The sequence below is a fragment of the Rhincodon typus genome, chromosome 1 (genome assembly GCF_021869965.1).
Source record: "Rhincodon typus isolate 14 chromosome 1, sRhiTyp1.1, whole genome shotgun sequence".
NCBI classification, from domain to species: Eukaryota; Metazoa; Chordata; class Chondrichthyes; order Orectolobiformes; family Rhincodontidae; genus Rhincodon; species Rhincodon typus.
In genome coordinates this window covers 72,311,617-72,326,182 of record NC_063332.1, presented here as the reverse complement: position 1 = coordinate 72,326,182, position 14,566 = coordinate 72,311,617, and the positions used below count along the sequence as shown (strand labels likewise).

Genomic DNA, 14,566 nt, shown 5'->3' with positions numbered 1-14,566 from the left:
GCTTTCTCTTCATAATTCTAACAGCTGTCTATACGCAAAACTTTTACTCTGTCTAAAATAACAACCTAAAGATCATAAGACTCATTTACTGTTGAAAGGTCTTGCCTTACTCTTGATGTGTTCTCCAAGTCTAATTGTGCGGTGTAGATTTTACTCGAGTTTCAAATAAATTACATAAGTAGCCAGTAAAGATTAGATACAAAACTGACATTGTCTCCTGATGCTCCACTGCCTGCTATAATCTCCTCTCTTTGGCTTATTTCAGGTGAATAAGTCACTGACTTTATTTATCGTGGTACTTGTCCTCCGAAGCAGTTTATTTTGTGTCACATTTTGTTTTTTTTTCATTCATCCACCATTGGGATCTGTGCATTCAGTTGTTTATACCAGCCTAAATTACCGTTTGTCCCTAAAATCCAAAATGCCTCTTTTTCTTTAAGCCCTTCAACAGCAAGTTCCAATCTTGGTGTCATGTGCAAACGTGCTTAATATTACCGCTATTTTTCCATCTGTATCATTTATGTACATAACAAACAATTAAGGTCTCAATACTGATCCTTGTGGTACATCTTTGAACACTGGCCTCCAGTCACTCAAAGAGTTTTCCACCACTATCCTTTGTGTCCTGTTAGAGGAGCCTTGGTGAGTTACTGCAGTGCATGGTGTAAATCCTGCATAGTACTGATAGTGTGTGTTGATGGTGAAGGGGTTGAAGATGGTGAATGAGATGTCACCATCTTCCCACCAAATGTGAGCCATTTTATCCTGGATAATGCTTTCAGATTTGCTAGTAGTCCTTGATGCCATACTCGGTCAAATGCTACCTTGATATTTTTGCAGCAGCCCTTACTTCATGTCTGGAATTTAGCACTTTTATCCATGCTTGGATCAAGGCTGTTATGAGGTTAGGGGTCGAATGGCCTAGGCAGAATCCAACCTGAGCATCAAGGAGCAGATTATTTCTTTACATGTGCAACTGATAACACTGTTGTACTTTCCATCACATTGCTAATGATCAAGAGTAGACTGATAGGGTGGTACTTGGACAGGTTGGATTTGTCCTGCTTTTTGCCACAGGAAATATCTTAGCAAATTTCCATATTGTCATTCATGTAGTTGTAGTAGAACAGCTTGGCCAGGGGTACAGCAAGAAGCACAAATTTGCAGTACTATTGCTTGAATGTTTGCAGTATCCAGTGCCTTCAGGTTTTTCTTGATACCATCTGCAATGAATTCAGTGATTGAAGACTGAGATCTGTGATCCTCAGGGCATGATGGATTGTTCACTCAGCCCTTCTGGCATGAAGATGAATACAAGTAGTTCAGTCAAATACATGACAGTACTGATGTGCTGGGCTCCCCTATTGTTGATGGTGCGGATATTTGTTGGACCTCCACCTCCTGTTAGTTCTTTAACTCTCCAGACAGATGCAGATAGATTAAGCTTTTTTAAAAAAATAAATTCGCTTGGGGAAGTAAGCACTGCTGGCTGGGCCAGCATTCATCACCCAGCGCAATGAGTACAGGAGTTAGGACATCATTTTATGGCTGAACATGACATTGGTAAGGCCACATTTGGAGTACTGTGTACTATTCTTGTTGCCCTGCTATAATAAGGATGTTATTAAACTGGAAAGGGTGCAAAAAAGATCTACAAGGATGTCACTGAGACTGGAAGGTTTAAGTGAAAAGGAGAGGCTGGATAGGCTGAGACTTTTTTCCATGGAGCGCAAGAGGCTGAGGGGTGAACTTACACAGATTTATAAAATTATGAAGGAAATCAATAAGGTGAATAACCAAGGTTCTTTCTCCAGTGTGGAGGAGTCCAAAACTAGAGGGCATGGGTTTAAAGTGAGAGGGACAACCTACTAACACAGTGTGTGCGTATATGGAACAAGCTGCCAGAGGCAGTGGTAGAATTACAACACTGAAAAGATAATTGGACAGGTACACGGATAGAAAAAGATTAGAGAGATATTGACCAAACATAAACAAATGGAACTGAAGGGCCTGTTTCCATGTTGTATGCCCATGCTAGTTGCCCTTGAGAAGTTGATGAGCTACCGCCTTGAACTGCTGACATCCTTATGCTGTAGGTAGACTCACAATGTTGTTAGGGAGGGAATCTCAGGATTTGACCCAGTGACAGTGAAGGAACAGCTTTAAACGTCCAAGTCAGGATGGTGAGTGGCATTAAGGGAGCTTTAAGGTGGTGGTGTTCCCATGTATCTGCTGCCCCTGTCCTCATATATGCTGGTTTTTGTGCGTTTGGAAGATCTTTGACGAATTTCTGCAATGCACCTTGTTGATGGTGCATGCTGCTGTGGATGTCAGTCAAGCTGACTGCTTTTCATGGAGGGCGTCAAGCTTCTCAAGTGTTGTTCCGTCCGTACTCTTCCAGGCTGGTCAGGGGTGCTCCGTTAAACTTCTGACTCATGCCTTGTAAATGATGGACAGGTTTTGGGGAGTTAGGGGGTCAGTTACTCACCACAATATTCCTAGCCTCTGACCCGCCACAGTAACCACAGTAATTATAATGATCACCGATCACCATTCCACCTACCTTCCCCAACCCCACCCCTCCTCTCCATTTATTTCTGAGCTCCCTTCCCCCGACCATTCCTGAAAAAGGGTCCAGACCCGAAACATCAACTTTCCTGCTTCTCTGATGCTGCCTGGCCTGCTGTGCTTCTCCAGCTCCATACTATGTTATTCCTGACTCCAGTATCTGCAGTTCTTGCTATTTCTGAGTGAGTTGTAACCCCACTACGAAGCCTCTTCCAAGGATGCCCACCTTGAAGAAGTTGTCCTCCTCCCTCCGGAAAGACCTCAGTGGATCTCTCTCCCACTGCAACCCTCTGGTAATCTCTTCGGCCCTGAAACTCTTCGACCACATACTCAAGCAAACAAGGTGCTACAGCCACATCTCCTTTCTCAGTACCTGCCTACGGAACCAGATCATCCCCAGTGGACTCTAGACTACATTCAGGCCATCCCAATTTGGCCCTAACCGTGACAACCTCTATATACAAAACATCCAGAGCCTCCAAAAACAGTTTTCTCTACGGATCCTCAAGCACACACTCTCAGCAATACGCCAGCATCTTCTGGCACTACAATCAACCCTACCCCAGCTCAGACCCTTCCTCTCCCAGACCTACAAAGAACCTCTTCTGTTTTTCATTCTGCACAGGATCCACAACCTCAACCAACGTTGTTTCTCCACCCTATCTGACATTAAAAACCATAAGTACACTAAACTCACCTGTGCCTACCACCAAACACAGGCCTCTTCCACCCCCCCCAAGTCCTCAACCCTATCCAGGACCTCTCCCTCAATGTATCTGGTGCCATTAACCATGTGGTCACCATCGCCTCTCCTGTTGATGCCATATCCGCCATTGCCGTTCACCTCACTTCTGCTGCTGCCTCCACTTACACTGCTGCTTCCATCGCTGATGCCGCCAATGCTGTTCCCGCTGCCAACATCAAGGATGACGATGTCACTTACGCTGCAGCGCCAACACCACTGCTCCCGTCGCCGCCAATGACGACACCACTGCGCCGACGTCACTGCTCCTGCCGCCAACACTGACCCTGGCGATGACACTAACTCTACCCTGACGCCCAACTCCAACTCTACTACCAGTTCTACGCCCAAGCCCTACTGGGTCTACATCATCTCCACAGATCTCGCCCTCACTGAGGACGAACGGTCAGTTCTCAGCAAAGGACTCACCTTCATTCCCTTCCGCCCACACATCAATGAATTCGGTTCACGTTTGGACATTGAACACTTTTTCCACCGCCTCCGCCTCTGCGCCTATTTTTTTAACCGGGTGTCTAACCCACGCTCTATAGACCCCTTCTGCCGCCTCCAACACACCCCATCCTCCTGGACACCACACAAAGGCCTCCTACCCTCCCTCGACCTCTTCATCTCCAACTGCCGTCGCGACATTGATCACCTCAACCTCTCCACCCCTCTCACTCACTCCATCCTCCCCCCCCACGGAACATGCAGCCCTCTGCTCCAACGCTAACCTCACCATCAAACCCGCAGAAAAGGGAGGCACAGTTGTGGTATGGCGCACTGACCTTTACATCACAGAGGCCAGGCGCCAACACTCTGACACCTCCTCCTACCGCCCTCTTGATGATGACCCCACCCCTGACCACCGAACGATTATCTCTCAAACCATTTATCATCTCATCATTTCAGGTGACATCCCACCCACAGCTTCCAACCTCACCGTTCCCCAACCCCGCACCACCCATTTCTATCTCCTTTTCAAAATCCACAAATCTGACTGCCCCAGCCAACCCATTGTCTCTGCCTGCTCCTGCCCCACTGAACTTATCTCCGCTTACCTTTACTCTCTTTTCTTACCTCCCTCCCCCATCCAGGAACTCTCCACCTATGTCTGGGATATCACCCACACCCTCCACCTCCTCCAAGACTTCCAATTCCCTGGCCCCCAATATCTCATCTTCACTAAGGACATCCAGTCCCTGTACACTTGTATCCCCCACACAGATGTCCTAAAAGCCCTCCGCTTCTTCCTCTCCCACAGGCCCAACCAGTCTCCCTCCAACGACACCCTCATCAGAACTTGTCCTTACTCTTAACAATTTCTCCTTTAAGTCCTCCCACTTCCCACAGACTAAAGGAGTGGGCTTGGGCACCCGCACAAGCCCAAGCAATGCCTGCCTCTTTGTAGGATACATGGAACAGCCCCTCTTCCGCTGCTACACTGCACTATTCCCCACCCCTTCCTCCACTACATTGATGACTGTATCGGTGCTGCCTCGTGTTCCCACAAGGAGCTTGAACAGTTCATCAACTTTACTAACACCTTTCACCCCAACCTCAAGTTCACCTGGACCGTCGCCGATACCTCTCTCTCCTTCCTGGACCTCTCTGTCTCCATCTCTGGTGACCACCTCGAAATTGACATCTATTTCAAGACACCTACTCCCACAGCTACCTGGACTACACCTCCTCTCACCCACTTTTCTACAAGAACGTGATCCCCTAATCCCAATTCCTCTGCCTCCGCTGAGTCTGCTACAAGATGGGGCGTTCCACTCCCACACATCCCAGATTTCCTCCTATTTCGAGGACCGTAACTCACCCCATCCAGTAATCGACAATACCCTCAACCGCATCTCTTGCGTTTCTCGCACTTTTGCCCTCAAATCCCCTACCCACAACAAAAACAAAGACAGAATCCCCCTTGTCCTCACATATCATCCCACCAACCTCCGCATCCAACCTATCATTCTCCGACACTTCCACCACCTATAATCCGACCCTACCCCATCTGCCTTTTGTAGGGACCGCGCCGTCTGTGACTCCCTCATCTGCTCCACACTTCCCACTAACCCCACCGACCCCGGCGCCTTTCCCTGCAACTGTAGGAAGTGCTACACCTGCCCCTACACATCCTCCCTTCACCACCATTCAAGGCACAAAATAAACCTTCCACATTAGAGGAATTCACCTGCACATCTGCCAACTTGGTCTATTGCATCCGCTGCTCTCGATGTGGCCTCCTGTACATCGGTGAGACCAAGTGGAGACTCGGAGACCGTTCTGTAGAGCATTTGCACACTGTACGCGACAAACGACAACAGCTTCTGATCATGAACATTTTAACTCCCTGAACCACTTCCTAAGTGACATGTCCATCCTGGGCCTCCTCCAGTATCACAATGACATCACCTGCAAACTGGAGGATCAGCACCTCATATTCCACCTTGGGACCCTACAGCCCGATGGCCTAAACATGGATTTCACTAGTTTTAAAATCTTCGCACCCCCATCCTCATCCCATGACTAACCATCTCTCTGATCCCCACCTCCTTGACCTGACACAACCTGTCCATCTCTCCTCCCACCTATCTGCTCCTCCCGCCTTACTGACCAATCCTGACCACTGCCTACCCTGCACTCACCTATCACCATCACACCTACCTTCCCCAGTCCCACCTCTCCTCTCTCTATATATTTCTGAGCTCCCTTCCCCGTGCCCATTTCTGAAGAAGGGCCCCAACCCAAAACGCGACTTCCCTGCTCCTCTGGTCTGCTCTGTTCCTCCAGCTCTGCACTGTGTGGCCTCTGACCCCAGCATCTGCAGTTCTTGCTATCTCATATGGTAGTCCAGTTGAGTTTCTGGTCAATGGTAACGCCCAAGATGTTGATAGTAGGGGATTAAGGAATGAGTGAATGATGATTTATTGTCACTTGTACTCTACCAATAACAACGCAGTAGAATACAGTGAAAAGCTTGAACTGTCACCACAATTCAGTGCCATTCAAATATTTTAAGAATAAAAAGATCAAGCTGAAAGAGTCCATCTTCATTCTGCCACCTCCACCATGAATCCTGAGCTGAGCGATCAATGACTTCTGCACCGCCACCCCCTCCATACGGAATTCGGAACACAATTGGATCAACCATGAGCTTATGGAATGGTGGAACAAACTCAAGGGACCAGATGTCCAATTTCATATGTTTGTATGTTCATATCTTTAGTTTTTCCTAAGTGCACAGTATTCTTTAATGATCAATTCCAACACCTTCCCCATGACAGACATCAAGCTAACAGGCCTATAGGTTCCTGTTATCTGCCCTTCTCCCTTCTTGAATAGGACTAATTTTGTTTGCTACTTTTCATCCTGATGGAACCTTCCCTGAATCTAGTGAAAGGAAACAGAAATCGTTGGAAGAAGTCAGCAGATCTGGCAGTATCTGTGGAGATAAATCAGAGTTGACGTCTCTCATTCAGTGACCCTTCTTCAGAAAAGAATCTTAGTTACTTGTTTTGAAGAAGGGTCACTGGACCTGAAACGTTAACTCTGATTTCTTTCCATGGATGCTACTGGACCTGCTGACTTTTGCCAGCAATTTCTGTTTTTGTTTCGGATTTTCAGTATCCGTAGTTCTTTTGGTTCTGAATCTAGTGAAGTTTGGAAAACTAACATCCACTATCTCATTAGCAACCTCTTTTAAGACCTTAGGATGAACTCCATCTGGACTCAAATTCTTGATAGCCCTCAGCTCCATCCTTTTGCCTAACACCATTTCCCTCATGATTGAAATTTCACTAGAATTCCTCCCTCCCTTCAATCTCCTGTATTACAGCTATTACTGGAACGATTTTTGTTTCCTCTATAGTGAAGACAGCAGCAAACTATTTATTCATTTCAACCACCATTTCCTTATTATCTACAAAAACTCCCATTCTCACTTTCTAGAAGACCAACCCTCACTTATTCTTTTCCTTTAGAAATATCTGGAGAGATTCTTGCTTTTTTTTAACATTTCTTGCAAGCCTCCTGTCATATGCTAATTTATTCCTCCCAATTAATCTTACAGTCATTCTGTGCTGTTCTTTACATTCTGTCCGTTCATCTGACCTGCCTCTCATCTTTCAAAGTTATGCTTTTTCTTTAAGTTCGATGCTTTCCCTAACTTCTTTAGTCAACCACAGACATAGTCCTTCTTTCAGAATGTTTCTTTACAGAAGGAATAATCTTATTCTGAACATTCTGAAATGTCCCCTTAACTGTCTGCCACTGTGCCTCTATCTGTCTGTGTCTGTATCTATCCCCAAGCTTTGCGTTCCAGTTCGCTTCAGCTTTCATATTGATATATTGCTTTTTTTTTGTAAGTTTGAGATACTTGTCATAGGCCCACTCTCAATTTTATGCACCCTATGCCAACTTGCTTGCAGTTTAGGTAATAATCCAGCATTTATAACTTCGAGATTCTTTTTAGTTTAGTGCCTATATCCTCATAATCTCCATGCAGAACTTCCTTCCTAATTCTACCTAAGTCATTAATACCTACATTGACCACAACCACTGGATCCTGCCCCTCCTACAGTGTGTTCCTCTCCAGCCCTGAGCAGATGTCTGGAATCCTGGCACTGAGCAGGCAACACAGCTATCTGAACTCTTTTTGGCGTTAAGAACAGTGCTAATCTGCCTCACAATGTTATCACTACTACCACATTCCTTGTTGCTCCCCTGTTTGAATGGCTTCCTGGAACACAGTGCAGTAGTCAATTTGCTCACCCACTCCGCAGACCTCCTTTTACACAAATAGGTTGAGAGAACCTTAAACAATTGCAGAGGCCAATACTCTGACCCTCCGATTCCCCTTACCTGCCTCACTGTCACTACTTCCTGTTCCCGAACACTGCACAAATGAGAAGACCATATCCTAATGTTCAAGATTTTTTTTAGTATAGTTGATGTAAGTATCTAATCTAAGTGTTAGTTTAGTTTCAGTGTCTGTTTATTGACAAACTTCTAAATGTAATGTACCTCCCATGATTGACCTGTTTGTTAATTTTTCTGCCAAGGTTTGTTGATACACATAATTTTTTAGTCCACTGAATGAATTTTCACATTTTGCAATCCAGCAACCCTACCTTTATCTCTTCAGTAACTTTGTGGTCACTATTCTGTGACTGTTCTCTTACTCTCTACCAGCCAATGATGTTATTTAATTTCCAGAAGCATATTAGGCAATATTGCTTTCATGACCTGTAATCTTGGTTGCATTATTAAATGTTTTCCCACTTTAAGCTACAGTATATTTTGGGACAATTAAAACTGTCCCGTATTATTAAGAATTAATTGAGTATCATTGCCTTATGTATTTGAACATGTCCCTGAGAGTCTGTCGATCTACCTTTCCTACCTTCGGTGTTTGGTAATTTGTAAACCACAGCAAGAGCCATAATTTCCCTTTTAACTTCTTAATTCTTTCCGTATGGATCCTGTATGTTGCAAACTCCATCATTATCTTTTAGTGATCTGATGAATTATTCAGGAACAATCCCACTTCACAATGTTTATGGTAGGCTCAAATAGGTGGTTGGGGGGCCTGTACTGGTGTTGCTGTGCAGTTAAAAAGAAAATCCAAAGAAATTTGTAGAAATGCCAGCCTGATTGGAAGAGCTTCTCATTGTCAGTATCTTTCACTGAATCTGTGTGAAGAAATATAATCAGGTATGTTTTTTTAATTGGGATGGTCATTCTTTCAATATTTCAATGGTTCTTTGTTAGCTTTGGAGATTACACAGCTTTAGTGTATAGTTTTCCAAAAGTACTATCAGAATCTACTGGACATATGCTACACATGAAATAAGACTTTGATTGTTTAAGTGGCCAACTCTCATTCCTTGTAAGAACTACCAAAATGCCTAAAATAAAAACAGAAAATATTGGAAACACTGAGCAGGTCACACAGCATTTATGGAGTGAAACAGAGTTAGAATTTTGTCATGATGACTGTTAATGGAGGGTCAATGTGGCCAACCTCTCCTTCTTTCCACAAATACTGTCTGAATGAGCATTTCCAGCATTGTCTGTTTTTACTTCAGATTTCCAGCATCTACAGATTTTTGGCTTTTATATTTCTGTGGAATTTAGTCCTTCAACTTGATAATCCAATAGTAATGGAGTAAGGCAAGCATGATAGTGACTTTGTCGAGCAATCGATTTCCTGTATTTGAATTTGCTGGTCCATGACAGTAGTCTTTTATACAGTAATCATATCCACTAAATCACAGATGTCTTAGTACAAGTTAAAATAGATTACTTTCTAAAAAAACTAACTTCTTTGCAATTACAGAGTTATTATGAAACAAACCACGTGCTACTTAAAACTAATGATAATGTCACAAAATATACCTTAACGACAGATTTTTTTTAGGACATAACTGGCAATGTTTGCTATATCACCAAGCTTTCTAGTATCTGAAATCATATTTTCTTTCGCCAAGTGCAGGTCATTTACATATATCTAAAAAAGCTATGGTCCTAAATTGACCCCAAGGGAATCTACTGCATATTTTTCTCCAAGTAAAAAACGTTTTCAACTCTTTTCTCTGTCCCCATCACTTAGGATTCTGGGTAATCCAAGATGGAGGATGAGAAAAAGATTTGGCTATAACCACTGCTCCTTTTTTGAGGTATTTTCAGTGTTGGAGCTGATGTCCTTGAATACTAGGAGCAGTAATTACTGTTTTATAAGCCGTTACATTGTTTTGGAACTTTGGGGGAAAAAAGTCAAAGCAATGGCACTTTAAAAAGGAGGAAGACAGACAAAGGGCAGTGACCAGATGGGCTGTGATTCAAACGGAGAAAGTAGCCTACACTGCTGTCTGACCGAGCAGTAACCTGTACAGCTGCTGCCTTTGCTGTTTGTTTTCAAGAATCTCTGGACATTGGAGTTCGTTCTAAGAAAAATTACATATCTAACTTTTTATTTGTTTGCTCAAGTGATGTGGTTTTCCTGGTGAGAGCCATAGCATTTTTAAGAATGGAAAGAAGCCTTCGGCCAATCACGTCTGTGTTGTTCATCAAACATTCATCTATTTCAATACCATTTTCCAGCACTTGGCCTGTAGCCTTCAAAGCCATGACCTTTCAAATGTTCATTTAAATACTTCTTCAACGTCTCAAGTGTTCCTGCCTCTACTACCCTTTAAGGCAGTGAGTTCCAGATACCCATAGCCCCCTGAGTGAAAAGTGCTTTCCTCGAATCCCTTCTAAACCTCTTGTTCCTTACTTTAAAACTGTGCCCTCTATTTATTGACCCATGTACTAAGATGAAATATTTCTCTCTACCTACCTTGGTAATGCCCCTCAGAATTTTGTACACTCCAATCAAATCCCCTCTCAGCCTTCTCTGCCATAAGGAAAACAACCGCAGTCTACCTAAGTCTGTCCATAATCCTAATGCACAGTAGACCATTTCAGGCTTGAAGGAACCCAACAGTGAAAATTTGACAAAAATAAAAAAAAATCTACTAAGCAGCAATGAGATTTTAATGACAATGCCTAATTGACCAATCCTGTGTCCTGGTTCCCAATTTTCTTTGACCATGATGCTCCTTTTTAATAAAAAAATATTCATAAGCTGCACTCACACCAATGGCTGCCAATTTGGATCAGCGTATTTTCCACTTCCTTATTGTCCTACCTGCATCTTGCTCCCCCAACCTGGCTTCTGATTGGGAGACTCACCTGTGTCGAAGTAATTAAGACGCTGGCCCTGTGAAAATCCTGCCTCCCACCACATTCTACTCAAGCATGAATCATGGATTAGTGTATCTCCCAACTCCCAGTACCAATGGGATAATCTGGCCCTTATTGTGAAGAAATTTTTATACAAATGTCAGTAGGAGAGTTTGTAAATAAAATAATTTCTTTAAGAACTAAACTCATTATTCTAAGTTTTATTTGTTTGAATGTGCATCTAATTTAATTTTGTTTCAATGAAAATTAATTTTACATACTTTTAAAAGCTATTATTTCACACCTATAAATGTTCTAGTCATTTTAATCTGTGGTTGTGTTCTAATTAATGTTTTCCACTTTCTGTTAAGCATAAGATAGGTACTTCCCTTTTCAATGACAAAACTGCGCACAATTGCCATAAATGTTGCTTCACCGCATTTGACAGAAGGTGCTTTGGTGAAGCATTGCTTTCTCCTGTGATTACTGATACATGAATCCATGCTGGAACCACTGAACTCTTCCATGTTTGGATAAGCAGGGTCCAAATGTTGTCAAGTTGAGAATTTGAACCTCCGTCTCTACTGCAAGAGTTCACAATGCTGTAGGAATCATAGATCCCAATTAATTCCTAATTAATTGCATTGAAAACATTCCCATGAAAATTTGGTCATTTATATTGATACATATTTAGATGATCCATATCCATGATGTAAACTATTTAAGTTCAAAGATATAAATTATATTTTAGAAGAATCAAAGTAGATACAAGCTTTGTTATTGATTTTCATAGAAAATTTTATCTCATTTTAATGATATTTGAATTCATTATTTCTGCAGAGTTATATCCATGGGAGCAGCCAAGCTCAATTTGTTGCGGAGTCCCACATAATACTTCTCCTCAGTATCCTTTGAAATATCTGTCATGAAGTGACAAGGTAACTATAAAGCATGTGTATTTTGCAGAGAAATTATATTAAAAATTATAAACTTTGAAACGTATATATAAACAGGACTAGAAAACAATTTGACAAAAATAAAAAAAATCTATCGTGAATGATTGATGATAGTCTGAATTAATGCTTATTGTTAGTTAATTTTAACCTCTGCTAAACTTGGACAATACATGCAGCAGATTCTATGTGACCTAATACAGAAAGTACACCTCAGTTTACACTAAATTCGTATTGAGCCATTGTCTTCTGTTCCAGTGGAAGCCCATTTACAGTCTGAACACACTTGTTCTGTCATTTTATACATTCAGGTTTCTTGCCTTTTGGCTCAACATGGAGACATAAATCAGTTGGTCCTGAACTCAACTAGATTTGACTATATTTTGAGTGAAATGCTACCGTTATTAATAAGAAAAGTTAAGCAAACTGATGGAGTGTCAATTTTTTAACAATTGTATAATAGAAATGACATTGTTTGGAATCTAAAGAAAATCCAACTCCAGGTGGTTGTATTTTCAGTTATTTATGTTAATAAATAATATAACATTTTTCAGCAACTGATATATTAAATATTCACTTTATTTTTCTCTTGAAAATTGAATATTTCCAAAGCATGCCATTTGCAAGACTGTCTTTAAAACAGTAAGAAGAAATCTTACAACTGACAAGATGAACAGATCTCTCTCAGTGACTGAGAAAGGTTCCAAATATCTGTATCTCTGATTAGCTCAAAAACCCTGAAAGCTGAACTGTAACTTCTTTTCAGAAGCCTAAGCCTAACTGACTTTAGGTCTAAATTGAATCTGATTTGAAGATTTTACATCACTGTATGGCTGTCAACATTTCAATCTCCTTGAATAGAAAGTAGGTTACTGAGGGAAGTTGTTTTAACCTTTGAGTTCATAGCCTTGGCCTGAAACATATCCCATCTCCATTTTGCTTTTGTTTTCTTCAAGAAAAAGCACCATACCTTCTTTGTAAAACTATATTTTCCTGTTTGTTGTGTGAATGTGTTTGTTTAGGTTTAAGGGGATCTAGTTTAATTGCATAATATAGCTTAGTTGTTAACCAGTTGTTCTACTTGTTTAAAGAACAAATTTTGTTTATAATGAGCAAGTTATTTTTGAGTTTATGAAAGAAACCTGGCAAAAGTATGTTGTTTTGAGGGAGAGTCACTGGACTTGAAATGTTAACTCTGCTTTCTCCTTAGATGCAATTTCTGTACTTGTTTCAGATCTCCATCATCTGCAATTCTCTGTTTTGTAAAAGTATGTTGTTTCTGAATATTGTCAGAAGTCAACAGGTTTATTTAAAAATCACAAGCTTTCAGAGCGCTGCTTCTTCATCAAGTGAAGTCATTTCTGGAACCATCTTCTGGAACCAACCAGAAAACAAGCTCTATTACATCTGGTATTGTGAAACAATATATGATCAAATAATGATCTCATGGCGAATATGCCTGCGTTAGCAATGACCATAATGCGATTGAATTTTACATCTGTTTAATGGAGAGAGAATGGTTCAGAGACCTTTGTAAAAAAAAAACAAAGGGCAGTTATGATTGCATGAAAGCAAAGCTAGCTAAAGTAAGTTGGCAAATTATGCTAAAGGACAGGACAATGGAGATAGAGCAACAGATATTTAAGAAACTTCAGAATATTTCAGTATACACAGAATAGGTACAAACTGAATACATAAGAAAAAAATGGTGTGGACCCACCATCAATGATTAATGAGTAAGATTAAAGTTAGTATCAAATTTACAAAAAATACGTATAATTGTGTAAACACAGGTTATAGATGAGATAATTCTACTGAATGCCTTTAAAAAAAAACAACAAACAACCAAAATATCATTAAGGAGGGAAAAAATCAGTGAGGGGGAACTAGCCAGAAGTATAAAAACAGATGGTGAGAGCTTCAATAAATATATATGTAAGGAAAGAGTTAACAAAGCGAGCATTGATCCTTTGAAAGTGATTGTAGAAAGTTAGTAATGTAAAATAAAAAAGATGGTGGATGAATTGAACAGGTATTTGCATCAGTTGTCACTCTGGAGACAATTTGCCTCTTGAAAAATTTAGCGCATTGGTTTAAATTTTTCAAAACTCCCAGTTTTTGTTTTTGGACCCTTTTGATTGGATGACAGCAAAATGTAACTTGTCTATTAAAACTGGAGGAAGACAGAAAAAAGGAGAAATTATGGGCCAGTTAACTTTATCTCTCTAAAAGAAAATGTTAGAAACTATTATTAAAGTGGCAAAAAGAGGCCACTTAAGGTAATCAGCCACAGTCAGTGTGGTGTTCTATAGGGGAAATCATGCTTAAACAACCTGTTAGAGTTCTGTCAAAAGTAACATTTGATGAGAATGTAGGGTAGCTAGTGAACTTACAGAAGGCGTTATGATAAAATGCCGTATCAAAGGCTATTCCAGAAAATAAATTTCTGGTGCAGTGAATAACATACTGGTGTGGATAGAAGATAATAAGGTGTAGAGCTGGATGAACACAGCAGGCCAAGCAGCATCAGAGGAGCAGGAAAGCTGACGTTTCGGGCCTAGACCCTTCTTCAGAA

The 14,566-nt window shown here is 41.4% G+C and overlaps 1 protein-coding gene across 1 annotated transcript in view; it reads left to right on the top strand.

The window, feature by feature from the left end:
* Positions 1 to 14,566, top strand: part of LOC109929479 (tumor suppressor candidate 3) — a 298,117-nt gene that overhangs the window by 225,060 nt on the left and 58,491 nt on the right. Inside the window, exon 7 of the mRNA XM_048598586.1 lies at positions 11,879 to 11,942. Within this exon, the coding sequence (XP_048454543.1) occupies positions 11,879 to 11,942 (64 nt within the window). The remainder of the gene's footprint in view (positions 1 to 11,878; positions 11,943 to 14,566) is intronic.